Here is a 25,561-nt window from a genome sequence, read left to right as displayed (position 1 = left end):
GTATTGGGGGGTGGATTGTATTGGGGGGTGGATTGTATTGGGGGGTGGATTGTATTGGGGGGTGGATTGTCTTGGGGGGTGGATTGTATTGGGGGGTGGATTGTATTGGGGGGTGGATTGTATTGGGGGGTGGATTGTATTGGGGGGTGGATTGTATTGGGGGGTGGATTGTCTTGGGGGGTGGATTGTATTGGGGGGTGGATTGTATTGGGGGGTGGATTGTATTGGGGGGTGGATTGTCTTGGGGGGTGGATTGTATTGGGGGGTGGATTGTATTGGGGGGTGGATTGTATTGGGGGGTGGATGATTTAATTTTGAGTGAAGGTGGGTAGATTCATAGATTTTTACAGTACAAAAGGAGGCCATTTGACCCATTGTATCTGTACCTAGTCCCAAAAATCAGTCCCATTGTGAGCCCTACCCCCATAACCCTCCAAATTCATCCCGCTCAAATATATATCCAGCTGGCTTTTAAATAAACCTCCTAATCTGCCTCCATCACTCTCCCAGGCAGCACATTCCAAATCCCACAACTCTGAGTAAAGATATTTCTCCTGCTCTCACTCCTAGCTCCTTTACTGACTTACCGCCCGTGGAAACAGAACATCCTGCTTTACTTTGTTAAAATTGTTCGGAATGGTGAACATCTCATTAAGGTCACCTCTTAATCTTACTGCTCCAAGGAGAATAAGACCGATCTCTCTCATCTTTCCTTCTATCTAAAATCCCTCATTTCTTCTATCATTCCCGTAAATCTCCTTTAAACTCTCCCCACGGTTTTAACATCCTTCCTAAAATAATGTGCCCTGAACTGAACCCAAACTCCAAATGTGGTCTGACCAATGATTTGGAGCATCATTCCTTCACTTTGCTGTTCTGTCACTATTTATAAACCCGAGGATCCTGTAAACTGCCTGAATAAAGTGAGTGAGTGTTTGATGGGGGGGGTGGGATTCAGTTTTGGGGGAGGAGGTGATGATGGAGTGGGGGAAGTTTTGGGCTGTAGTGAGTGAGGGTAAAAGCTGCTGCCCCTGTGCTACACACTGATCTCACTTTGAAAGCTTAAACAAATGGACATGAGTTCCACCCTCTGATCCACTCTGTGCCCCCCCACCCCACGTGTTCCGCTCTGCACCTCCCTCTCTCTGTTCCACTCTGCGCCTGCCCCCCCCTCTGTTCCACTCTGCGCCTCCCCCTCTCTGTTCCACTCTGCGCCTGCCCCCCCCTCTGTTCCACTCTGCGCCTCCCCCTCTCTGTTCCACTCTGCACCTCCCTCTCTCTGTTCCACTCTGCGCCTGCCCCCCCCTCTGTTCCACTCTGCGCTTCCCCCTCTCTGTTCCACTCTGCACCTCCCTCTCTCTGTTCCACTCTGCGCCTGCCCCCCCCTCTGTTCCACTCTGCGCCTCCCCCTCTCTGTTCCACTCTGCGCCTGCCCCCCCCTCTGTTCCACTCTGCGCCTCCCCCTCTCTGTTCCACTCTGCGCCTCCCCCTCTCTGTTCCACTCTGCGCCTGCCCCCCCCTCTGTTCCACTCTGCGCTTCCCCCTCTCTGTTCCACTCTGCACCTCCCTCTCTCTGTTCCACTCTGCGCCTGCTCCCCCCTCTGTTCCGCTCTGCGCCTCCCCCCCCCTCTGTTCCACACTGCGCCTCCCCGCCCTTTATTCCACTCTGCGCCTCCCCCTCCCCCCTTCTGTTCTGCTCTGCGCCTCCACCTCCCCACCTCTGTTCCACACTGCGCCTCCCCCCCTCTGTGTTCCACACTGCGCCTCCCCCCCTCTGTGTTCCACACTGCGCCTCCCCCCCCCTCTGTGTTCCACACTGCGCCTCCCCCCCTCTGTGTTCCACACTGCGCCTCCCCCCCCTCTGTGTTCCACTCTGCGCCTCCCCCCCTCTGTGTTCCACACTGCGCCTCCCCCCCTCTGTGTTCCACACTGCGCCTCCCCCGTCTGTGTTCCGCTCTGCGCCTCCCCCCCTCTGTGTTCCACACTGCGCCTCCCCCCCCTCTGTTCCACACTGCGCCTCCCCCCCTCTGTGTTCCACACTGCGCCTCCCCCCCCCCCGTGTTCCACACTGCGCCTCCCCCCCTCTGTGTTCCACACTGCGCCTCCCCCCCTCTGTGTTCCACACTGCGCCACCCCCCCTCTGTGTTCCACACTGCGCCTCCCCCCCCCGTCTTCCACACTGCACCTCCCCCCCCCTCTGTTCCACACTGCGCCTCCCCCCCCCTCTGTTCCACACTGCGCCTCCCCCCCTCTGTGTTCCACACTGCGCCACCCCCCCTCTGTGTTCCACACTGCGCCTCCCCCCCCCCCGTCTTCCACACTGCGCCTCCCCCCCTCTGTGTTCCACACTGCGCCTCCCCCCCCCTGTGTTCCACACTGCGCCTCCCCCCCCTCTGTTCCACTCTGCGCCTCCCCCCCCTCTGTGTTCCACTCTGCGCCTCCCCCCTCCTCTGTTCCACACTGCGCCTCCCCCCCTCTGTGTTCCACACTGCGCCTCCCCCCCCCCCCGTGTTCCACACTGCGCCTCCCCCCCTCTGTGTTCCACACTGCGCCTCCCCCCCCCTCTGTTCCACACTGCGCCTCCCCCCCTCTGTTCCACACTGCGCCTCCCCCCTCTGTGTTCCGCTCTGCGCCTCCCCCCCTCTGTGTTCCACACTGCGCCTCCCCCCCCTCTGTTCCACACTGCGCCTCCCCCCCTCTGTGTTCCACACTGCGCCTCCCCCCCCCCGTGTTCCACACTGCGCCTCCCCCCCTCTGTGTTCCACACTGCGCCTCCCCCCCTCTGTGTTCCACACTGCGCCTCCCCCCCCCTGTGTTCCACACTGCGCCTCCCCCCCCTCTGTTCCACTCTGCGCCTCCCCCCCCTCTGTGTTCCACTCTGCGCCTCCCCCCTCCTCTGTTCCACACTGCGCCTCCCCCCCCTCTGTGTTCCACTCTGCGCCTCCCCCCCTCTGTGTTCCACACTGCGCCTCCCCCCCTCTGTGTTCCACACTGCGCCTCCCCCCCTCTGTGTTCCACACTGCGCCTCCCCCCTCTGTGTTCCGCTCTGCGCCTCCCCCCCTCTGTGTTCCACACTGCGCCTCCCCCCCCTCTGTTCCACACTGCGCCTCCCCCCCTCTGTGTTCCACACTGCGCCTCCCCCCCCCCCGTGTTCCACACTGCGCCTCCCCCCCTCTGTGTTCCACACTGCGCCTCCCCCCCTCTGTGTTCCACACTGCGCCTCCCCCCCCCGTCTTCCACACTGCGCCTCCCCCCCCCTCTGTTCCACACTGCGCCTCCCCCCCCCTCTGTTCCACACTGCGCCTCCCCCCCTCTGTGTTCCACACTGCGCCACCCCCCCTCTGTGTTCCACACTGCGCCTCCCCCACCCCGTCTTCCACACTGCGCCTCCCCCCCTCTGTGTTCCACACTGCGCCACCCCCCCTCTGTGTTCCACACTGCGCCTCCCCCCCCCCCGTCTTCCACACTGCGCCTCCCCCCCTCTGTGTTCCACACTGCGCCTCCCCCCCCCTGTGTTCCACACTGCGCCTCCCCCCCCTCTGTTCCACACTGCGCCTCCCCCCCTCTGTGTTCCACACTGCGCCTCCCCCCCTCTGTGTTCCACACTGCGCCACCCCCCCTCTGTGTTCCACACTGCGCCTCCCCCCCCCGTCTTCCACACTGCGCCTCCCCCCCCCTCTGTTCCACACTGCGCCTCCCCCCCTCTGTGTTCCACACTGCGCCACCCCCCCTCTGTGTTCCACACTGCGCCTCCCCCCCCCCGTCTTCCACACTGCGCCTCCCCCCCTCTGTGTTCCACACTGCGCCTCCCCCCCCCTGTGTTCCACACTGCGCCTCCCCCCCCTCTGTTCCACTCTGCGCCTCCCCCCCCTCTGTGTTCCACTCTGCGCCTCCCCCCTCCTCTGTTCCACACTGCGCCTCCCCCCCTCTGTGTTCCACACTGCGCCTCCCCCCCCCCCGTGTTCCACACTGCGCCTCCCCCCCTCTGTGTTCCACACTGCGCCTCCCCCCCCCTCTGTTCCACACTGCGCCTCCCCCCCTCTGTTCCACACTGCGCCTCCCCCCCTCTGTGTTCCACACTGCGCCTCCCCCCCCCCGTGTTCCACACTGCGCCTCCCCCCCTCTGTGTTCCACACTGTGCCTCCCCCCCTCCGTGTTCCACACTGCGCCTCCCCCCCCCCCCGTTCCACTCTGCGCCTCCCCCCCTCTGTGTTCCACACTGCGCCTCCCCCCCCTCTGTTCCACACTGCGCCTCCCCCCCTCCGTGTTCCACACTGCGCCTCCCCCCCCCCCGTTCCACACTGTGCCTCCCCCCCCTGTGTTCCACTCTGCGCCTCCCCCCCTCTGTGTTCCACTCTGCGCCTCCCCCCCTCTGTGTTCCACTCTGCGCCTCCCCCCCTCTGTGTTCCATTCTGCACCTCCCCCCCTCCGTGTTCCACTCTGCGCCTCCCCCCCTCTGTGTTCCACACTGCGCCTCCCCCCCTCTGTGTTCCACACTGTGCCTCACCCCCCCCCGTCTTCCACACTGCGCCTCCCCCCCTCCGTGTTCCACACTGTGCCTCCCCCCCTCTGTTCCACACTGCGCCTCCCCCCCTCTGTGTTCCATTCTGCACCTCCCCCCCTCTGTGTTCCACTCTGCACCTCCCCCCCTCTGTGTTCCACTCTGCACCTCCCCCCCTCTGTGTTCCACACTGTGCCTCCCCCCCTCTGTGTTCCACTCTGCACCTCCCCCCCTCTGTGTTCCACTCTGCACCTCCCCCCCTCTGTGTTCCACTCTGCACCTCCCCCCCCCCGTCTTCCACACTGCGCCTCCCCCACTCTGTGTTCCACACTGCGCCTCCCCCCCCCTCTGTTCCACACTGCGCCTCCCCCCCTCTGTGTTCCACACTGCGCCTCCCCCCCCCGTCTTCCACACTGTGCCTCCCCCCCTCTGTGTTCCACACTGCGCCTCCCCCCCCCCCCGTGTTCCACACTGCGCCTCCCCCCCTCTGTGTTCCACACTGCGCCTCCCCCCCCCTCTGTTCCACACTGCGCCTCCCCCCCTCTGTTCCACACTGCGCCTCCCCCCTCTGTGTTCCGCTCTGCGCCTCCCCCCCTATGTGTTCCACACTGCGCCTCCCCCCCCTCTGTTCCACACTGCGCCTCCCCCCCTCTGTGTTCCACACTGCGCCTCCCCCCCCCCGTGTTCCACACTGCGCCTCCCCCCCTCTGTGTTCCACACTGCGCCTCCCCCCCTCTGTGTTCCACACTGCGCCTCCCCCCCCCTGTGTTCCACACTGCGCCTCCCCCCCCTCTGTTCCACTCTGCGCCTCCCCCCCCTCTGTGTTCCACTCTGCGCCTCCCCCCTCCTCTGTTCCACACTGCGCCTCCCCCCCCTCTGTGTTCCACTCTGCGCCTCCCCCCCTCTGTGTTCCACACTGCGCCTCCCCCCCTCTGTGTTCCACACTGCGCCTCCCCCCCTCTGTGTTCCACACTGCGCCTCCCCCCTCTGTGTTCCGCTCTGCGCCTCCCCCCCTCTGTGTTCCACACTGCGCCTCCCCCCCCTCTGTTCCACACTGCGCCTCCCCCCCTCTGTGTTCCACACTGCGCCTCCCCCCCCCCCGTGTTCCACACTGCGCCTCCCCCCCTCTGTGTTCCACACTGCGCCTCCCCCCCTCTGTGTTCCACACTGCGCCTCCCCCCCCCGTCTTCCACACTGCGCCTCCCCCCCCCTCTGTTCCACACTGCGCCTCCCCCCCTCTGTGTTCCACACTGCGCCACCCCCCCTCTGTGTTCCACACTGCGCCTCCCCCCCCCCGTCTTCCACACTGCGCCTCCCCCCCTCTGTGTTCCACACTGCGCCACCCCCCCTCTGTGTTCCACACTGCGCCTCCCCCCCCCCCGTCTTCCACACTGCGCCTCCCCCCCTCTGTGTTCCACACTGCGCCTCCCCCCCCCTGTGTTCCACACTGCGCCTCCCCCCCCTCTGTTCCACTCTGCGCCTCCCCCCCCTCTGTGTTCCACTCTGCGCCTCCCCCCTCCTCTGTTCCACACTGCGCCTCCCCCCCCTCTGTTCCACTCTGCGCCTCCCCCCCCTCTGTGTTCCACTCTGCGCCTCCCCCCTCCTCTGTTCCACACTGCGCCTCCCCCCCCTCTGTGTTCCACTCTGCGCCTCCCCCCCTCTGTGTTCCACACTGCGCCTCCCCCCCTCTGTGTTCCACACTGCGCCTCCCCCCCTCTGTGTTCCACACTGCGCCTCCCCCCCCCTCTGTGTTCCACACTGCGCCTCCCCCCTCTGTGTTCCGCTCTGCGCCTCCCCCCCTCTGTGTTCCACACTGCGCCTCCCCCCCCTCTGTTCCACACTGCGCCTCCCCCCCTCTGTGTTCCACACTGCGCCTCCCCCCCCCCGTGTTCCACACTGCGCCTCCCCCCCTCTGTGTTCCACACTGCGCCTCCCCCCCTCTGTGTTCCACACTGCGCCACCCCCCCTCTGTGTTCCACACTGCGCCTCCCCCCCCCGTCTTCCACACTGCGCCTCCCCCCCCCTCTGTTCCACACTGCGCCTCCCCCCCCCTCTGTTCCACACTGCGCCTCCCCCCCTCTGTGTTCCACACTGCGCCACCCCCCCTCTGTGTTCCACACTGCGCCTCCCCCCCCCCCGTCTTCCACACTGCGCCTCCCCCCCTCTGTGTTCCACACTGCGCCTCCCCCCCCCTGTGTTCCACACTGCGCCTCCCCCCCCTCTGTTCCACTCTGCGCCTCCCCCCCCTCTGTGTTCCACTCTGCGCCTCCCCCCTCCTCTGTTCCACACTGCGCCTCCCCCCCTCTGTGTTCCACACTGCGCCTCCCCCCCCCCCGTGTTCCACAGTGCGCCTCCCCCCCTCTGTGTTCCACACTGCGCCTCCCCCCCCTCTGTTCCACACTGCGCCTCCCCCCCTCTGTTCCACACTGCGCCTCCCCCCCTCTGTGTTCCACACTGCGCCTCCCCCCCCCCGTGTTCCACACTGCGCCTCCCCCCCTCTGTGTTCCACACTGCGCCTCCCCCCCTCCGTGTTCCACACTGTGCCTCCCCCCCCCCTCTGTGTTCCACACTGCGCCTCCCCCCCCCCGTGTTCCACACTGCGCCTCCCCCCCCCCTCTGTTCCACACTGCGCCTCCCCCCCTCTGTGTTCCACACTGCGCCTCCCCCCCTCCGTGTTCCACACTGTGCCTCCCCCCCCCCTCTGTGTTCCACACTGCGCCTCCCCCCCTCCGTGTTCCACACTGCGCCTCCCCCCCCCCGTGTTCCACACTGCGCCTCCCCCCCCCCTCTGTTCCACACTGCGCCTCCCCCCCTCTGTGTTCCACACTGCGCCTCCCCCCCTCCGTGTTCCACACTGCGCCTCCCCCCCCCCTCTGTGTTCCACACTGCGCCTCCCCCCCTCCGTGTTCCACACTGCGCCTCCCCCCCCCCGTTCCACTCTGCGCCTCCCCCCCTCTGTGTTCCACACTGCGCCTCCCCCCCCTCTGTTCCACACTGCGCCTCCCCCCCCTCTGTGTTCCACACTGCGCCTCCCCCCCCCCCGTCTTCCACACTGCGCCTCCCCCCCCCTGTGTTCCACACTGCGCCTCCCCCCCCTCTGTTCCACTCTGCGCCTCCCCCCCCTCTGTGTTCCACTCTGCGCCTCCCCCCTCCTCTGTTCCACACTGCGCCTCCCCCCCTCTGTGTTCCACTCTGCGCCTCCCCCCCTCTGTGTTCCACACTGCGCCTCCCCCCCTCTGTGTTCCACACTGCGCCTCCCCCCCTCTGTGTTCCACACTGCGCCTCCCCCCCTCTGTGTTCCACACTGCGCCTCCCCCCCCCCTCTGTGTTCCACACTGCGCCTCCCCCCCCCCGTGTTCCACACTGCGCCTCCCCCCTCTGTGTTCCGCTCTGCGCCTCCCCCCCTCTGTGTTCCACACTGCGCCTCCCCCCCCTCTGTTCCACACTGCGCCTCCCCCCCTCTGTGTTCCACACTGCACCTCCCCCCCCCCGTGTTCCACACTGCGCCTCCCCCCCTCTGTGTTCCACACTGCGCCTCCCCCCCTCTGTGTTCCACACTGCGCCACCCCCCCTCTGTGTTCCACACTGCGCCTCCCCCCCCCGTCTTCCACACTGCGCCTCCCCCCCCCTCTGTTCCACACTGCGCCTCCCCCCCCCTCTGTTCCACACTGCGCCTCCCCCCCTCTGTGTTCCACACTGCGCCTCCCCCCCCTCTGTGTTCCACACTGCGCCTCCCCCCCCCCCGTCTTCCACACTGCGCCTCCCCCCCTCTGTGTTCCACACTGCGCCTCCCCCCCCCTGTGTTCCACACTGCGCCTCCCCCCCCTCTGTTCCACTCTGCGCCTCCCCCCCCTCCGTGTTCCACTCTGCGCCTCCCCCCTCCTCTGTTCCACACTGCGCCTCCCCCCCTCTGTGTTCCACACTGCGCCTCCCCCCCCCCCGTGTTCCACACTGCGCCTCCCCCCCTCTGTGTTCCACACTGCGCCTCCCCCCCCCTCTGTTCCACACTGCGCCTCCCCCCCTCTGTTCCACACTGCGCCTCCCCCCCTCTGTGTTCCACACTGCGCCTCCCCCCCCCCGTGTTCCACACTGCGCCTCCCCCCCTCTGTGTTCCACACTGCGCCTCCCCCCCTCCGTGTTCCACACTGTGCCTCCCCCCCCTGTGTTCCACACTGCGCCTCCCCCCCCCCTCTGTGTTCCACACTGCGCCTCCCCCCCCCCGTGTTCCACACTGCGCCTCCCCCCCTCTGTGTTCCACACTGCGCCTCCCCCCCCCCGTTCCACTCTGCGCCTCCCCCCCTCTGTGTTCCACACTGCGCCTCCCCCCCCTCTGTTCCACACTGCGCCTCCCCCCCCTCTGTGTTCCACACTGCGCCTCCCCCCCCTCTGTGTTCCACACTGCGCCTCCCCCCCCTCTGTTCCACACTGCGCCTCCCCCCCCCCTCTGTTCCACACTGCGCCTCCCCCCCCTCTGTTCCACTCTGCGCCTCCCCCCCTCTGTGTTCCACACTGCGCCTCCCCCCCCTCTGTGTTCCACACTGCGCCTCCCCCCCCCCGTTCCACTCTGCGCCTCCCCCCCTCTGTGTTCCACACTGCGCCTCCCCCCCCTCTGTTCCACACTGCGCCTCCCCCCCTCCGTGTTCCACACTGCGCCTCCCCCCCCCCCGTTCCACACTGCGCCTCCCCCCCTCCGTGTTCCACACTGTGCCTCCCCCCCCTCTGTGTTCCATTCTGCACCTCCCCCCCTCCGTGTTCCACACTGCGCCTCCCCCCCCCCCGTTCCACACTGCGCCTCCCCCCCTCTGTGTTCCACTCTGCGCCTCCCCCCCTCTGTGTTCCACACTGCACCTCCCCCCCTCTGTGTTCCATTCTGCACCTCCCCCCCTCCGTGTTCCACTCTGCGCCTCCCCCCCTCCGTGTTCCACACTGTGCCTCCCCCCCTCCGTGTTCCACACTGTGCCTCCCCCCCTCCGTGTTCCACACTGCGCCTCCCCCCCCCCCCTGTTCCACACTGCGCCTCCCCCCCTCCGTGTTCCACACTGCGCCTCCCCCCCCCCGTTCCACACTGTGCCTCCCCCCCCTGTGTTCCACTCTGCGCCTCCCCCCCTCTGTGTTCCACTCTGCGCCTCCCCCCCCGTGTTCCACACTGCGCCTCCCCCCCTCTGTGTTCCATTCTGCACCTCCCCCCCTCTGTGTTCCACTCTGCACCTCCCCCCCTCTGTGTTCCACTCTGCACCTCCCCCCCTCTGTGTTCCACACTGTGCCTCCCCCCCTCTGTGTTCCACTCTGCACCTCCCCCCCTCTGTGTTCCACTCTGCACCTCCCCCCCTCTGTGTTCCACTCTGCACCTCCCCCCCCCCCGTCTTCCACACTGCGCCTCCCCCACTCTGTGTTCCACACTGCGCCTCCCCCCCCCTCTGTTCCACACTGCGCCTCCCCCCCTCTGTGTTCCACACTGCGCCTCCCCCCCCCGTCTTCCACACTGTGCCTCCCCCCCTCTGTGTTCCACACTGCACCTCCCCCCCCCTCTGTTCCACACTGCGCCTCCCCCCCTCTGTGTTCCACACTGCGCCTCCCCCCCCTCTGTTCCACACTGCACCTCCCCCCCTCTGTGTTCCACACTGCGCCTCCCCCCCTCTGTGTTCCACTCTGCGCCTCCCCCCTCCTCTGTTCCACACTGCGCCTCCCCCCCTCTGTTCCACACTGCGCCCCACCCCCTCTGTTCCACACTGCGCCTCCCCCCCTCTGTTCCACACTGCGCCTCCCCCCCTCTGTGTTCCACACTGCACCTCCCCCCCCCCGTGTTCCACACTGCGCCTCCCCCCCTCTGTGTTCCACACTGCGCCTCCCCCCCCCGTCTTCCACACTGTGCCTCCCCCCCTCTGTGTTCCACTCTGCGCCTCCCCCCCTCTGTGTTCCACACTGCGCCTCCCCCCCTCTGTGTTCCACACTGCGCCTCCCCCCCTCTGTGTTCCACACTGCGCCTCCCCCCCTCTGTGTTCCACACTGCGCCTCCCCCCCCCCTCTGTGTTCCACACTGCGCCTCCCCCCCCCCGTGTTCCACACTGCGCCTCCCCCCTCTGTGTTCCGCTCTGCGCCTCCCCCCCTCTGTGTTCCACACTGCGCCTCCCCCCCCTCTGTTCCACACTGCGCCTCCCCCCCTCTGTGTTCCACACTGCACCTCCCCCCCCCCGTGTTCCACACTGCGCCTCCCCCCCTCTGTGTTCCACACTGCGCCTCCCCCCCTCTGTGTTCCACACTGCGCCACCCCCCCTCTGTGTTCCACACTGCGCCTCCCCCCCCCGTCTTCCACACTGCGCCTCCCCCCCCCTCTGTTCCACACTGCGCCTCCCCCCCCCTCTGTTCCACACTGCGCCTCCCCCCCTCTGTGTTCCACACTGCGCCTCCCCCCCCTCTGTGTTCCACACTGCGCCTCCCCCCCCCCCGTCTTCCACACTGCGCCTCCCCCCCTCTGTGTTCCACACTGCGCCTCCCCCCCCCTGTGTTCCACACTGCGCCTCCCCCCCCTCTGTTCCACTCTGCGCCTCCCCCCCCTCCGTGTTCCACTCTGCGCCTCCCCCCTCCTCTGTTCCACACTGCGCCTCCCCCCCTCTGTGTTCCACACTGCGCCTCCCCCCCCCCGTGTTCCACACTGCGCCTCCCCCCCTCTGTGTTCCACACTGCGCCTCCCCCCCCCTCTGTTCCACACTGCGCCTCCCCCCCTCTGTTCCACACTGCGCCTCCCCCCCTCTGTGTTCCACACTGCGCCTCCCCCCCCCCGTGTTCCACACTGCGCCTCCCCCCCTCTGTGTTCCACACTGCGCCTCCCCCCCTCCGTGTTCCACACTGTGCCTCCCCCCCCTGTGTTCCACACTGCGCCTCCCCCCCCCCTCTGTGTTCCACACTGCGCCTCCCCCCCCCCGTGTTCCACACTGCGCCTCCCCCCCTCCGTGTTCCACACTGCGCCTCCCCCCCCCCGTTCCACTCTGCGCCTCCCCCCCTCTGTGTTCCACACTGCGCCTCCCCCCCCTCTGTTCCACACTGCGCCTCCCCCCCCTCTGTGTTCCACACTGCGCCTCCCCCCCCTCTGTGTTCCACACTGCGCCTCCCCCCCCTCTGTTCCACACTGCGCCTCCCCCCCCCCTCTGTTCCACACTGCGCCTCCCCCCCCTCTGTTCCACTCTGCGCCTCCCCCCCTCTGTGTTCCACACTGCGCCTCCCCCCCCTCTGTGTTCCACACTGCGCCTCCCCCCCCCCGTTCCACTCTGCGCCTCCCCCCCTCTGTGTTCCACACTGCGCCTCCCCCCCCTCTGTTCCACACTGCGCCTCCCCCCCTCCGTGTTCCACACTGCGCCTCCCCCCCCCCCGTTCCACACTGCGCCTCCCCCCCTCCGTGTTCCACACTGTGCCTCCCCCCCTCTGTGTTCCATTCTGCACCTCCCCCCCTCCGTGTTCCACACTGCGCCTCCCCCCCCCCCGTTCCACACTGCGCCTCCCCCCCTCCGTGTTCCACTCTGCGCCTCCCCCCCTCCGTGTTCCACACTGCGCCTCCCCCCCTCTGTGTTCCACACTGTGCCTCACCCCCCCCCGTCTTCCACACTGCGCCTCCCCCCCTCTGTGTTCCATTCTGCACCTCCCCCCCCTCTGTGTTCCACACTGCACCTCCCCCCCTCCGTGTTCCACTCTGCGCCTCCCCCCCTCCGTGTTCCACACTGTGCCTCCCCCCCTCCGTGTTCCACACTGTGCCTCCCCCCCTCCGTGTTCCACACTGCGCCTCCCCCCCCCCCCTGTTCCACACTGCGCCTCCCCCCCTCCGTGTTCCACACTGCGCCTCCCCCCCCCCGTTCCACACTGTGCCTCCCCCCCCTGTGTTCCACTCTGCGCCTCCCCCCCTCTGTGTTCCACTCTGCGCCTCCCCCCCCGTGTTCCACACTGCGCCTCCCCCCCTCTGTGTTCCATTCTGCACCTCCCCCCCTCTGTGTTCCACTCTGCACCTCCCCCCCTCTGTGTTCCACTCTGCACCTCCCCCCCTCTGTGTTCCACACTGTGCCTCCCCCCCTCTGTGTTCCACTCTGCACCTCCCCCCCTCTGTGTTCCACTCTGCACCTCCCCCCCTCTGTGTTCCACTCTGCACCTCCCCCCCCCCCGTCTTCCACACTGCGCCTCCCCCACTCTGTGTTCCACACTGCGCCTCCCCCCCCCTCTGTTCCACACTGCGCCTCCCCCCCTCTGTGTTCCACACTGCGCCTCCCCCCCCCGTCTTCCACACTGTGCCTCCCCCCCTCTGTGTTCCACACTGCACCTCCCCCCCCCTCTGTTCCACACTGCGCCTCCCCCCCTCTGTGTTCCACACTGCGCCTCCCCCCCTCTGTGTTCCACACTGCGCCTCCCCCCTCCTCTGTTCCACACTGCGCCTCCCCCCCTCTGTTCCACACTGCGCCCCACCCCCTCTGTTCCACACTGCGCCTCCCCCCCCTCCGTGTTCCACACTGTGCCTCCCCCCCTCTGTTCCACACTGCGCCTCCCCCCCTCTGTGTTCCACACTGCGCTTCCCCCCCCCCGTCTTCCACTCTGCGCCTCCCCCCCCTCTGTTCCACACTGCGCCTCCCCCCCTCTGTGTTCCACACTGCGCCTCCCCCCCCCGTCTTCCACACTGCGCCTCCCCCCCCTCTGTTCCACTATGCGCCTCCCCCCCCTCTGTGTTCCACACTGTGCCTCCCCCCCTCTGGATTACCTCTGTGTTTGTTGGTTCCAGTTCCAATCTAACTGAATTTATCTTAAAATCAACGTTAAAAATTTCTGGCATACAAAGATGGTTTTTCCTGTGTGTGACCTTGCAGTGAATACCATGAGGATGTTTAACCACATGGTACACTGCAATGAGTCCTGACTCTGCCCTCTGTCAGGCTCCTTACCCCCTGCACTGGCTGAAAACTACAAACTCCGCCCAGGGTGGGGCATGTGACTCCAAACCTTGCTGGGCAGCTTCCCGTCAAGGGGTCTACTAACCTGGTCTTATTCAGGAGCTTGCAGAATGTTTGAAGCTGGTGAAATTAGAGGAACCATGAGTGCCATAAATTCCTTTGTCCCAGTTGGTGATCATTCCGGTTTGATTAACCCTGATACTCTGCTCATTAATTTCTCTGCTGTGTTCTTTCATGCCTCCTAGTCTCATGGCAAGATGGTAAGTCACTGTAAGTAAGCTGCTTAGAAATCACTGTGAAAACATTGTAATTATGTACACTGCAGCTTAATGATGTGTTAACATGGTGATAGTTTTGCTGCGGGTTAATGATGAGTGTTAACCTGGTGATAGTTTGCGATTCTGGTTACCAGGTGAATGTTTACTTGCTAATGGTTTGATTAGCACAGGGTATGTAACCTCCTCTGAGTCAGATTGCAATGGTTTACACAGAGATTTACACAGAGAACAAACTGAAAACCAAGTGAAAGATACAGTGCGCGTTCACCTGGACCCAGCACTAAGCGAATATTAGGAACTCTTCACGCAACGGGGCAAATCGAGGAGGGTCATCTTACCTGAAGTCATCCTTGAGAATACAAAGGATAACATGAAGTTGCAACTGCTGGGCTCGGGAGAGGAGACCAGGAGAGAGAATGGGTCGTGGTTGTCAGGGCGTTGAGGTGACTGGAGTAGGGACACGGATGGGAAGCTCCATCAGGAAAGAATGCAAATGGGGATCGCATCAAAACTGGGGAAAGTTCCACTGTGAATATTGACAATTCGGCATGAAGTTTAACTCTTGATGGACGTCAGGCAAATGCAGGTTATTCTGCCCCTCAGGTGGTGAATTGCCCTTTGCATGTGACCTGATTTATGGAAGCGGTGCGTCTGATATTGCTCCTGTGTGTTTATAACCTCCAGAGGTTTTCTGTTTGTGTATTTCAGTGGTCCTACGCCTTTTATTTAATTCACCTCCAGGGGAAACAGGGATTCCAGCTGTTCTGTAAAACTGAGGAGATGAAGAGGAAGTGGATGGAGCAGTTTGAAATGGCAATGTGAGTCCTTTCTTTCAGTGGCCCACTCCTGAGATGTGACTCTGGAGCACAGGTTGCATGCTGACTGCTGTACTTGTTCCAAACTGAAATTTTAGTTTCTGGGCAACTTGGCAAGTATCATGCCATTACTCCCAGCAACCAGAATATGTTCCTTTCTCCTGAAGCAACATGTGTAGTTGATAACAGTGAACTGGAAAATTTGTGAAAGGTGGAGTTCAGTCTGAGATGATCCAATCAGAACAACAGATGGATCACCTCGCCCGAAACATCTCAATCCCAGGACGTCCCTCTCTCCACCATGTCTCTGTAATAACTACAACATCATTGTTATATTTATTAATCAGAGCTCTAAGTTTATCTGCCTTCCCTGTCAAACTCCTCCCATTAAAACAAATACACCTCAGACCACTAGGCCCCCTGTGTTCAGTAACCTCTCCCTGTCTGATCTTCCTCTTTGACTTACTGGGTCTTGGTCTCTGAGTCCTCCTCGGTCATTTCACTTGCTGACCTGGTGTTGTGGTTCCCACCCCCATGTCACACTAACTTAAACCCTGCCGAGTTATATTCGGAGGTATCAGCCTTGAAGGTAGTAGGTCCAGATTCACCAGAACGATTCCATGTATTAAATAAAGTTACATAATGCGGACACTTTGAATATTTCTAGAAAAATGTCTTTCTTACTAAAGTGCTATATAACATATTTATCCATGTTAAAATTACTTTGCTAATTAGATGCCCATGTTTATTGATAAATTTTGCAATTTGTTTCAGCACTTAGTATTGACTCAACAACAGAAGTTGCTGGAAAAGCTCAGCACATCTGTGAAGAGAAATCAGAATTAATGTTTCAGGTCTGGTGACCTTTCCTGTGAACCCTCACCAGACCCGAAATGGTAACTTTGATTTCTCTTCACAGATGCTGCCGGACCTGCTGATCTTTTCCAGCAACTTCTGATTTTGTTTCTGATTTACTGCATCTGCAGTTCCTTTGGTTTTTACTCACTATCACCTGTTCCCTCGATTTAGAGTAATCAGAAAATGTAGAGGTTGTGAAATAAAAACAAAGATAGCTGGAGAAACTCAACAGGTCAGTCTGCATCTGGAGAGAAAATAGAATTGATGTTTTGAGTCCAGAGACTGTTCTAGCACGGTGGCTCAGTGGTTAGCACTGCTGCCTCACAGCACCAGGGTCCCAGGTTTGATTCCAGCCTTGGGCGACTGTGTGGAGTTTGCTCATTCTCCCCGTGTCTGCGTGGGTTTCCTCCGGGTGCTCCGGTTTCCTCCCACAGTCCAAAGATGTGCAGTCAGGTGAATTGGCCATGCTAAATTGCCCATAGTGTTAGGTACATTAGTCAGAGGGAAATGGGTCTGGGTGGGTTACTCTGCAGAGGGTCTGTGTGGACTGGTTGGGCTGAAGAGCCTGTTTCCACACTGTAGGGAATCTAATCTAGTCTAATCTTCAGAACTGAAGGGTCACTGGACTCAAAACATTAATTTTGTTCCTCTCCCCACAGATGCTGCCAGACCTGCTGAGTTTCTCCAGCATTTTCTTTGTTAGTTTTTTGAAGTTGAAGTTAGTAATTAGATTGGAAACAAGTCCCAGAACTGATCCTTGAGAGATTCCATTTCCAACCGTTTACCATCTTTGCTTGCAGTTTTGCATTTATCTAGCTGCCTATTTCTGGTATTTGCTCCTGATCTGTGTACTCAGACTGTATTCATTAGTTTGTGATGTGGTACATTATCAGAAGAGTTACACCTACAATATTACCTTCCTTCAGCCTCTCTGTTGCCTTTTGAAAGAACTCAGTTGATTAGTCAAATAAAAGATCCCTTTTTGCAGTCCATGCTCACTATTGATTGTTATCTCACTAACCTCACTAACCTCACCTCATTAACCTGCCCCCTACGGTGTCTCGCTTGTCTGTTTGTCACCTCATTTGACCACTGTCACTTGTAATGCCTGGCTTAGGGTAATGCACTGGAAAGTAAGCCTCATGATTCTCCAGGTTGTCTTGTGTGGTGGGGCAGGTCTGAAGAGCGGAGTGGCCAACTCTTGTTTGTATGTTTTAACACAAACTCAGCAGGATCACCCCATTCTTTAATGACATTTGCCCCAGCGTGGCCTGTAACAACTGGATTTCTCCCTTCTCTCTCTCTCTCTCTCTCTCTCTCCCTCTCCCTCTCTCTCTCTCTCTCTCTCTCTCTCTCTCTCTCTCCACTGTTTGTTATAAAGCTGGTGTATCTTTCTTTATCGGGGAAGGTCAGAGCAGGGCTGTACCAATGGGTTATTTGAGATGATTAGACCGTTCAGTAGGATGGATGGGGTGTTACTATTTATTCTGGTTGAGGGGTGTGACAGGGTGTATTTAAGAGCGATGGTGTGCGGCCTTCAAGCCCAAACTATTCCGGGATGAACTCAGGAAGTATTTCTTCACACATAGGAGTGGGAATCCGAATTCTTCTAGAGATCGGGACTGCTGGGCAGCGGGTGTGGGGGGGAAGGGGGCCTTCTGTTCCGCAATCGGTCAATAAACACTAGCATTCAGTCTGGTTCTTTAAGACTTCACACTTTATTTCTTATACGGCCAGGCACAGATCGTTCAGAAACACAGAGGTTAAACACTCCCGTGTTCCTCAGAGGAGCTGTGCACATGGCTTAAAACAAAGACACTTTTATACTTTTCTTAAAGAGAGATACAGGCCATAATCGTACATAATTACCAACAAATTAACTGAATGGTTTTATTGACAGCTACTCAGTCCAATGATATTTCCTGGGAACCAACTTTGTTTTCCAACATTCAATATTTTTATCTCACAAACCTAGTTTCTGCACCTGTACTTGAAGATCAGTTAGGATGGCCAGTAATGTCTTATCTAGTCTAGTTATTTCTATGCTGTAAAGGAAGCACTGTCTGGTAATCTCTGTAGAGTCAGACTGTGGTCATGTCAATTATGCAGCTTTAGCAGGTTAAAAGCCATTTTATGCAGCTTTAAGCAGAATTGTCAATTTGCAGCCTAGAAGCCATTTTCTATGTTATTTGCATTAAGAAACCATTTTATTGCTGCATATGTTAGTAAGAGCATGTATTAAATGGTTGTTTTGACTACAACTAGTTACTTCAGCCTGTATTCAGATTTCAGATCCTCACATCCCCAGAAAAAATAGTGAAGTAATTAAAAATTCCTGTGGCCAGTGAAAACTCTTACTATGAAGATTGTTAGATGGACTGAATGGTCGCCTCATGTCAGTATATCACCGAGTGGTGGGGCTGAATGGTGTCCTCCTTTCTGCTGTGTACTGCAGTAAAACACTGTCATGCTATTGAATCCTGTTGAGCCCGGCTTCAGTCTGAAGCCTTACAGTGACAGCTGTAGCTCTGTCTACCCCTGGATGCTGCTGGGTTATGGGTTAGTGTTAGGGCTAGGATTGCTGTGTGCGTGAGGGTATTCACTCACTCCAGTGAGTACGAATATCACAAAACCAGGCTCAGTGTGAAGAGGGTAACAATACCAACAGTTTCGATAATAGGCTTAAGGAGTAGTGCTAGCTTTGACAGTTGTCTCCGTTAAATTCCTTTCTTTTTCAGGTCAAACATTAAACCTGAGAAAGCGACAGCAAATTACCACAACTTCCAAATGACGACTTTTGACAAATTCACCAACTGCAAGGCATGTCGGATGTTGCTGAGGTAACGGCAGGTGCTCTCAGTCCATACCCCTGAAGAAATTCTCTGTGTACTTTTATCACCAGTCCACCTTCTCAGTGAATAGCTGAGTGATGTGGGTAGGGATGAGTTACAGGCGGTCACACCATGTGGACAGGGGTGGGGACAGGAGATGTAAAAGTATTAAAAGTAAAATGTATTATGTTTGATTGAAAGGAAAGTTTATCATATGTCGTGATGGATCATCCGTGTTTTAGGAAGACACGTGTGCCCGGCTTGAGGCTGACTTGTTTGGTCACTCACGCACAAACCACACTTTCTCCTCCATCTCTGATGGGCTTTCTGTATTTTCTGTTTGTACTTCAGTCCCTTAGTTAAATGTTCTTTTGTACTTTTTCCCCACAGAGGGATCTTTTTCCAGGGCTACGTTTGTTCCAACTGTGGTGCTGGAGCCCATAAAGAATGCCTGGAGACTGCAGCACAATGCAAGCTCAGTACGTAAAGCACAGCCACTACATCCCCCTGTACCCACCCTGTGCAGGAAACATGGAGAACTGTCCTGCAGGTTCTACACACCAGACTAATGCTAACCACATTCTCCATATCTGGAGAGAGAATCCGCTAAGTTTAAAACAGTAATCCATCTGTACTGACACATGGGCTATTTACTGCGGTTTGTTTTTGGTAAAGTCACTGGATTAGTAATCCAGAGCCCAGGCTAATGTTCTGGGAACACAGCTTTGAATTTAACCACGGCTGATGGCAGAATTTGAATTGAATTAATTGAATGATGGTTCATCTAATGGTGACAATGAAATCATTTTCGCTTGTTGGAAAAACCCATCTAGTTTACTAAAACCCTTAAGGGAAGGAAATCTGCCATCCTTACTCATTCTGGTTTACATGTGATTCTAGACCCAGAGCAATGTAGTTGACCCTGAACTCTGTCCTAAAAAGGCCAAGCAAGCTCCTCAGTGATATTAAATCTGTAACAAAGTCAGTAGTAAGAACAAACCACCCAGCGTTAACCTGAGCACTGGAAATGACAACAGTAACACAGCCCTATTGACCCTCAGATCCTCCTTAGTTGGGAGTTGTACCAAAATTGAACATAAGAACCAGAAGTAGGAGTTTTGTTTCCTTAATCATTTGTGGGATAGAACATAGAACATAGAAGAATACAGCGCAGTACAGGCCCTTTGGCCCTCGATGTTGCGCCGATCCAAGCCCACCTAACCTACACTAGCCCACTATCCTCCATATGCCTATCCAATGCCGTTTAAATGCCCATAAAGAGGGAGAGTCCACCACTGCTACTGGCAGGGCATTCTATGAACTCATGACTCGCTGAGTAAAGAACCTACCCCTAACATCTGTCCTATACCTACCACCCCTTAATTTAAAGCTATGCCCCCTCGTGAAAGCTGACTCCATACGTGGAAAAAGGTTCTCATGGTCAACCCTATCTAAACCCCTAATCATCTTGTACACCTCTATCAAGTCACCCCAAACCTTCTTTTCTCCAATGAAAACAACCCCAAGTGCCTCAGCCTTTCCTCATACGATCTTCCTACCATATCAGGCAACATCCTGGTAAACCTCCTCTGCACCCGTTCCAGTGCCTCCACATCCTTCTTATAGTATGGGGACCAAAACTGCACACAATACTCCAGATGCGGCCGCACCAGAGTCTTATACAACTGCAACATGACCTCAGGACTCCGGAACCCAATTCCTCTACCAATAAAAGACAGTACGCCATATGCCTTCTTCACCGCACTATTTACCTGGGTGGCAACTTTCAATGTGGGTGTTGGTTGGCCAGCTTGTATTACCTGTCCCAAGTTGCCCTTGAGAAGGTGGTGATGAGCTGTTCCCTTGGACCGCCACAGTCCACGTGCTGTGGGTTTACCCACAATGCAGTCGGGGAGGGATTCCCGGTTTTCACCCATCCAACAGTGCAGGAATGGTGAGATATTGCCAATTCAGGATGGTCAGTGGCTCGGAGGGGAACTTGCAGGTGGTGCTGTTCTCTTGTATCTGCTGTTCTAGTCTTTCTAGATGGAAGTGGTCATACGTTTGGAAGGTGCTGATTAAGGATTTATGATGAATTTCTGCAGTGTATCTTATGGATAGTACACACTGCCATTACTGAGTGTCCATGATTGAGGGAGTTCATGTTTGTGAATGTTCTGCCAATCAAGCAGGATGTTTTGTTCTGGATAGTACTGAGCTTCTTAAATATTGTTGGAGCTGCACCCATCAGGCAAGTGGGAGTATTCCACCACGAACCTGATAGTTCCTTGGAGATGATGAACAGACTTTGCAGAGTCAGGAGGGATGTAATGCTAGCTGCAGTTTTTCTAACTTCTGACCTGCTCTTGTAGCCACCAAGTTTAAGTGATGAGTCCAGGTGAGATTTAGGTCAATGATAATCGCACCTCCCTCCCACCCAAACATGTTGATAGTTGGAGATTCACTGCATTCTGTCTAATTGGAGATGGTCATAGTCTGGCATTTGTGCGGTACGAATGTTACTTGCCACTTGCCATTCACACGCATCAAGCTGTGGACATGGACTGCTTCAGTGTCTGAGGAGTTGCAAATGGTGCTGAATATTGTGCAATCATCAGCAAACATCCCCACTTCTGACCTTTATGAAAGAGGGAAGGTCACTGCTGAAGCAGCTGAAGATGGTTGGACCTAGGACACTACCCTGAGGAACTCCTGGAGCTGAGATGACTGACCTCCAATAACCACAACCATCTTCTTATCTGCCAGGTGTGACTCCAACCAGCAGATAGTTTACCCCGATACCTATTGATTCCAGTTTTGCTCGGGCTCCTTGATGCCACACTAAGTTGAGTGTGACCTCCCCTCTGGAATTCAGCTCCTTTGTCCATCTTTGAACCAAGGCTGGAATGACCCTGGGGTAATCCCAAACTGGGTGTTACTGAGCAGGTTATTGGTGAGCAGGTGCTGCTTGATAGCACTGTTGATGACACCTTCCATCACTTTACTGATGATCGAGAGCAGACTGACGGGGTGGTTTCATTTGTCTTTTATGTAGAGGACATCCCTGGGCAATTTTTCCACATTGTCGGATAGATGCAAGTGTTGTAACTGTACTGAAACAGCTTGGCTAGGGGAGTGTCAGGTTTGGAAAGTTGTCAGGCCCAGAGCCTTTCCAGTATCCAGTACCTCCGAACCATTCTTGATCTGATGAGTAGTCAACGGAATTGGCTGAACACTGGTATCTGTGATGCTGGGGACCACTGGAGGAGGCTGAGATGGATCATCCACTCGGAACTTCTGGCTGAAGATTGCTGTAAAAGCTTCAGCCTTATCTTTTGCACTGGTGTGCTGGACTCTTCCATCATAGAGGATGGAGATATTTGTGGAGCCTCCTCCTCCACTGAGTTGTTTAATTGTCTGCTACCATTCACGACTGGATGTGGTAGGACTGCTGAGCTTGGATCTGATCTGTTGATTGTGGGATTACTTAGCTCTGTCTATCAGAAGCAGGGCGGCACGGTGGCACAGTGGTTAGCACTGCTGCCTCACAGCGCCTGAGACCCGGGTTCAATTCCCGCCTCAGGCGACTGACTGTGTGGAGTTTGCACATTCTCCCCGTGTCTGCGGGGGTTTCCTCTGGGTGCTCTGGTTTCCTCCCACAGTCCAAAGATGTGCAGGGTCAGGTGAATTGGCCATACTAAATTGCCCGTAGAGTTAGGTAAGGGGTAAATGTAGGGGCATGGGTTGGTTGCGCTTCGGCGGGTCGGTGTGGACTTGTTGGGCTGAAGGGCCTGTTTCCACGCTGTAATGTAATCTAATCTAATCTAATCACTTGCTGCTTGCACTGTTTGGCATGTAGTAGTCCTGTTTGGTAGTTTCACCAGGTTGACACCTCACCTTCAGGTATACCTGGTGCTGCTCCTGGCATACCCCCCTGCACTCTCCACTGAACCAGGGCTGATCACCTGGTCTGATGGTAATGGGTGAGTGGGGGATATGCCGGGCCATGAGTTTACAGATTGTGCTGGAGTACAGTTCTGCTGTTGTTGGCACACAGCGCCTCGTGGATACTCAGTTTTGAGTTGATTGATCTGTTTGAAGTCTGTCCCATTTAGCACGGTGATAGTGCCACACAACACGATGGAGGGTATTCTCAATGTGAAGGTGGGACTTTGTCTCCACAAGGACTGTGTGGTGGTCACTCTTACCGATACTGTCATAGACAGATTCATCTGCAGCTGGCAGATTGGTAAGCATGAGGTCAAGTATGAATTTCCCTCTTGTTAGTTCCCTCATCACCTGCTGCAGACCCAGTCTGGCAGCTATTTCCTTTAGGACCTGACTGGCTCGATCAGTAGTGCTGCTGCTGAGCCAATCTTGGTAATGGGCATTGAAATCCCTTACCCAGAGTATATTCTGTGCCCTTGCCACCCTCAATGCTTCCTTCAAGTGTTGTTCAACATGGAGGAATGGCAATTCATCAAGGTTTCCTTACCAATGTTTAATCGGGTCCGGAGTCAATGTTGAGTCAATATCCCTGCTTCTGGACTGTATTCCACTGTGTTGCCCCCTCTGCTGGGTCTGTCCTGCTGATGGGACAGGATGTATTCTGGGATGATGATAGTGGTGTTGGGGACGTTGTCTGTAAGTTATGATACCCTGAGTATGACTATGTCAGGCTGTTGCTTGATTAGTCTGTGAGACAGCTGTCCCCATGTTGGCACTAGCCCCCTGATCATAGTGAGGTGGAATTTGCCGGGTCAGCAGAGCTGTTTCTGCCTGTTCTTTTCTGGTGTCTAAATCGATGCCTGATGGTCCGTCCGGTTAAATTTCTTTGTTGAGACTTTGTAGCGATCGATACGACTGAGTGACTTGCTGGGCTATTTCAGAGTCAACCACATTGCTGTGGGTCTGGAGTTACATATAGGCCAGATCCAAGTCAAGATAGCAGATTTCCTTCCCTGAAGGACATTAGTGAACCAGATGGGGTTTTCTCACTATTGTCGATGGATTTATGATCATCATTAGATTCTGAATTCCAGATTTTTAAATTGAATTTAAATTCCACTATTTGCCATGATGTGATGGGATTTGAACCTGGGTTCCCAGAGATCAGCTGAGTTTCTGGATTAATAGCCTAGCGATAATACCAGTAGACTACTGCCACCCCTTGAGCCTGTTCTGCCATTTAATACAATCGTGACTGACCTCATCTCAGCCTCAACTCCTATTGCCTGCCCACTCTCCATTAATCCTTCAACCTGTTCCTAATTAAAAATTTATCCCAGGCTAAAGGGTTATGGGGAGTGGACAGGAAGGTGGAGTGAAGGCCAAGATGGGATTAAATGATTGAGGGTCACAGACTCAAGATATACAGCGGGACCATTTCAGACTGAGATGAGCAGAATGTCTTCACGCAAAGGGTGGGAAACCTGTGTGATTCCACACCATGGAATCTGGGGAACTGGATATGTTCAAGAAAAATTATAGGTTTTTAGAGACTGAAGGCATTAAGGGGTTTTGGTAGAGAGTAGGAGTATGCCTTGGTGATAGACAATCAGCCATGATCATGTTGAATGTAGGAGCAGGCTTGATGGGCTGAATGGCCCACTCCTGCTCCCATTTTTGATGTCTCAATATTGACTCTGGACCCTATGAAGTCTCATGACATTGGGTCAAACATTGTCAAGGAAAACTCCTATAGCTTACCAGCTTCTGCCAACGTCCTCACCCACAGTTGGCTGATGAGTCCATGCACCTCTGTGTTGGCCACCCTGTGGTGGAAACAGTGTAAGGGTCCACAGGGCGTTCTCTGGGTGGGGGTCTTCAATGTTAGTGGTCTTTTCATTAATTGATGGGATGTGATCACTAAGCTGGGTAGAGCATCAGGCATCTGCCCCATGTGTCACACGCCAGCTTCGAGGTCAGATTGCTGTTAATCCCCACTGTTCCAAGTCTGATTGGCCACTTACCAGCAGCCCCAGGCTTGACACATCTTTGCTAATATCCAGACCACTGCCTCTTCTGCACGGGGACAGCCTCACCAGAAAAAGGAGAATTGAACATGTCACCAAAATCCTGGAAGAATTAAGAGTGAACAATCAGAGGGGAGGGTGGGAACGACTGGAAACTGCATGAGAATGGGAGTTTGCATGCAGCGCATGTCTGATTGTAGTGCTTACTTTATAACCGAACAAAATCTCCATTTCTTTCCAGATTTAGCAGCTGATGATTTGGTAAGTTATTAATAAAATTAAGAGACTGACTCACTACGGTACAGTCCCACTCACACTGACTCTCACTGGGGTACAGCTCACACACACACTGACTCTCACTGAGGTACAGTCCCACTCACACTGACTCTCACTGGGGTACAGCTCACACACACACTGACTCTCACTGGGGTACAGTCCCACACACACTGACTCTCACTGGGGTACAGCTCCCACACACACTGACTCTCACTGGAGTACAGCTCACACACACACTGATTCTCGCTGGGGTACAGTCCCTCACACACTGACTCTCACTGGGGGACAGTCCCACACACACTGACTCTCACTGGGGGACAGTCCCACACACACTGAATCTCACTGGAATACAGTTCCCACACACACTGATTCTCACTGGGGTACGGCTCCCACCCACACTGACTGTCACTAGGGTACGGCTCCCACACACACTGACTCTCACTGGGGTACAGCTCCCACCCACACTGACTGTCACTGGGGTACGGCTCCCACACACACTGACTCTCACTAGGGTACGACTCCCACACACTGACTCTCACTGGGGTACGGCTCCCACCCACACTGACTCTCACTGGGGTACAGCTCCCACCCACACTGACTGTCACTGGGGTACGGCTCCCACACACACTGACTCTCACTGGGGTACAGCTCCCACATACACTGACTCTCACTGGGGTACACTCCCACACACACTGACTCTCACTGGGGTACACTCCCACACACACTGACTCTCACTGGGGTACACTCCCACACACACTGACTCTCACTGGGGTACACTCCCACACACACTGACTCTCACTGGGGTACACTCCCACACACACTGACTCTCACTTGGGTACAGCTCCCACACACACTGACTCTCACTGGGGTACACTCCCACACACACTGACTCTCACTGGGGTACAGTCCCACACACACTGACACTCACTGGGGTACACTTCCGCACACACTGACTCTCACTGGGGTACAGTCCCACACACACTGACTCTCACTGGGGTACACTCCCACACACACTGACTGTCAATGAGATCACCTGTGCATCACCTTGTTACGTTATGTGTGAATGTAATGCTGGAATTATATAGACCCTGGTTAGGCCAGTG

The 25,561-nt window shown here is 57.3% G+C and overlaps 1 protein-coding gene across 6 annotated transcripts in view; it reads left to right on the top strand.

The window, feature by feature from the left end:
• vav2 (vav guanine nucleotide exchange factor 2) overlaps positions 1–25,561 on the top strand; it is a 216,647-nt gene that overhangs the window by 130,096 nt on the left and 60,990 nt on the right. For 2 of the 6 annotated variants that reach the window (XM_087998124.1, XM_087998126.1), the window contains exons 15-19: positions 13,671–13,685; positions 14,412–14,521; positions 18,115–18,216; positions 18,598–18,686; positions 24,424–24,443. In XM_087998124.1, the coding sequence (XP_087854250.1) occupies positions 13,671–13,685; positions 14,412–14,521; positions 18,115–18,216; positions 18,598–18,686; positions 24,424–24,443 (336 nt within the window). The remainder of the gene's footprint in view (positions 1–13,670; positions 13,686–14,411; positions 14,522–18,114; positions 18,217–18,597; positions 18,687–24,423; positions 24,444–25,561) is intronic. The other 4 variants (XM_087998125.1, XM_087998127.1, XM_087998128.1 and 1 more) reach the window with 3 other exon arrangements.

This window comes from Chiloscyllium plagiosum, unplaced genomic scaffold (genome assembly GCF_037043375.1).
Source record: "Chiloscyllium plagiosum isolate Xiang-an unplaced genomic scaffold, Cpla_swu_hap1 HiC_scaffold_21, whole genome shotgun sequence".
NCBI lineage: Eukaryota > Metazoa > Chordata > Chondrichthyes > Orectolobiformes > Hemiscylliidae > Chiloscyllium > Chiloscyllium plagiosum.
The sequence above is the reverse complement of the archived record's forward strand: the minus strand, read 5'-3'. Positions and strand labels throughout refer to the sequence as shown.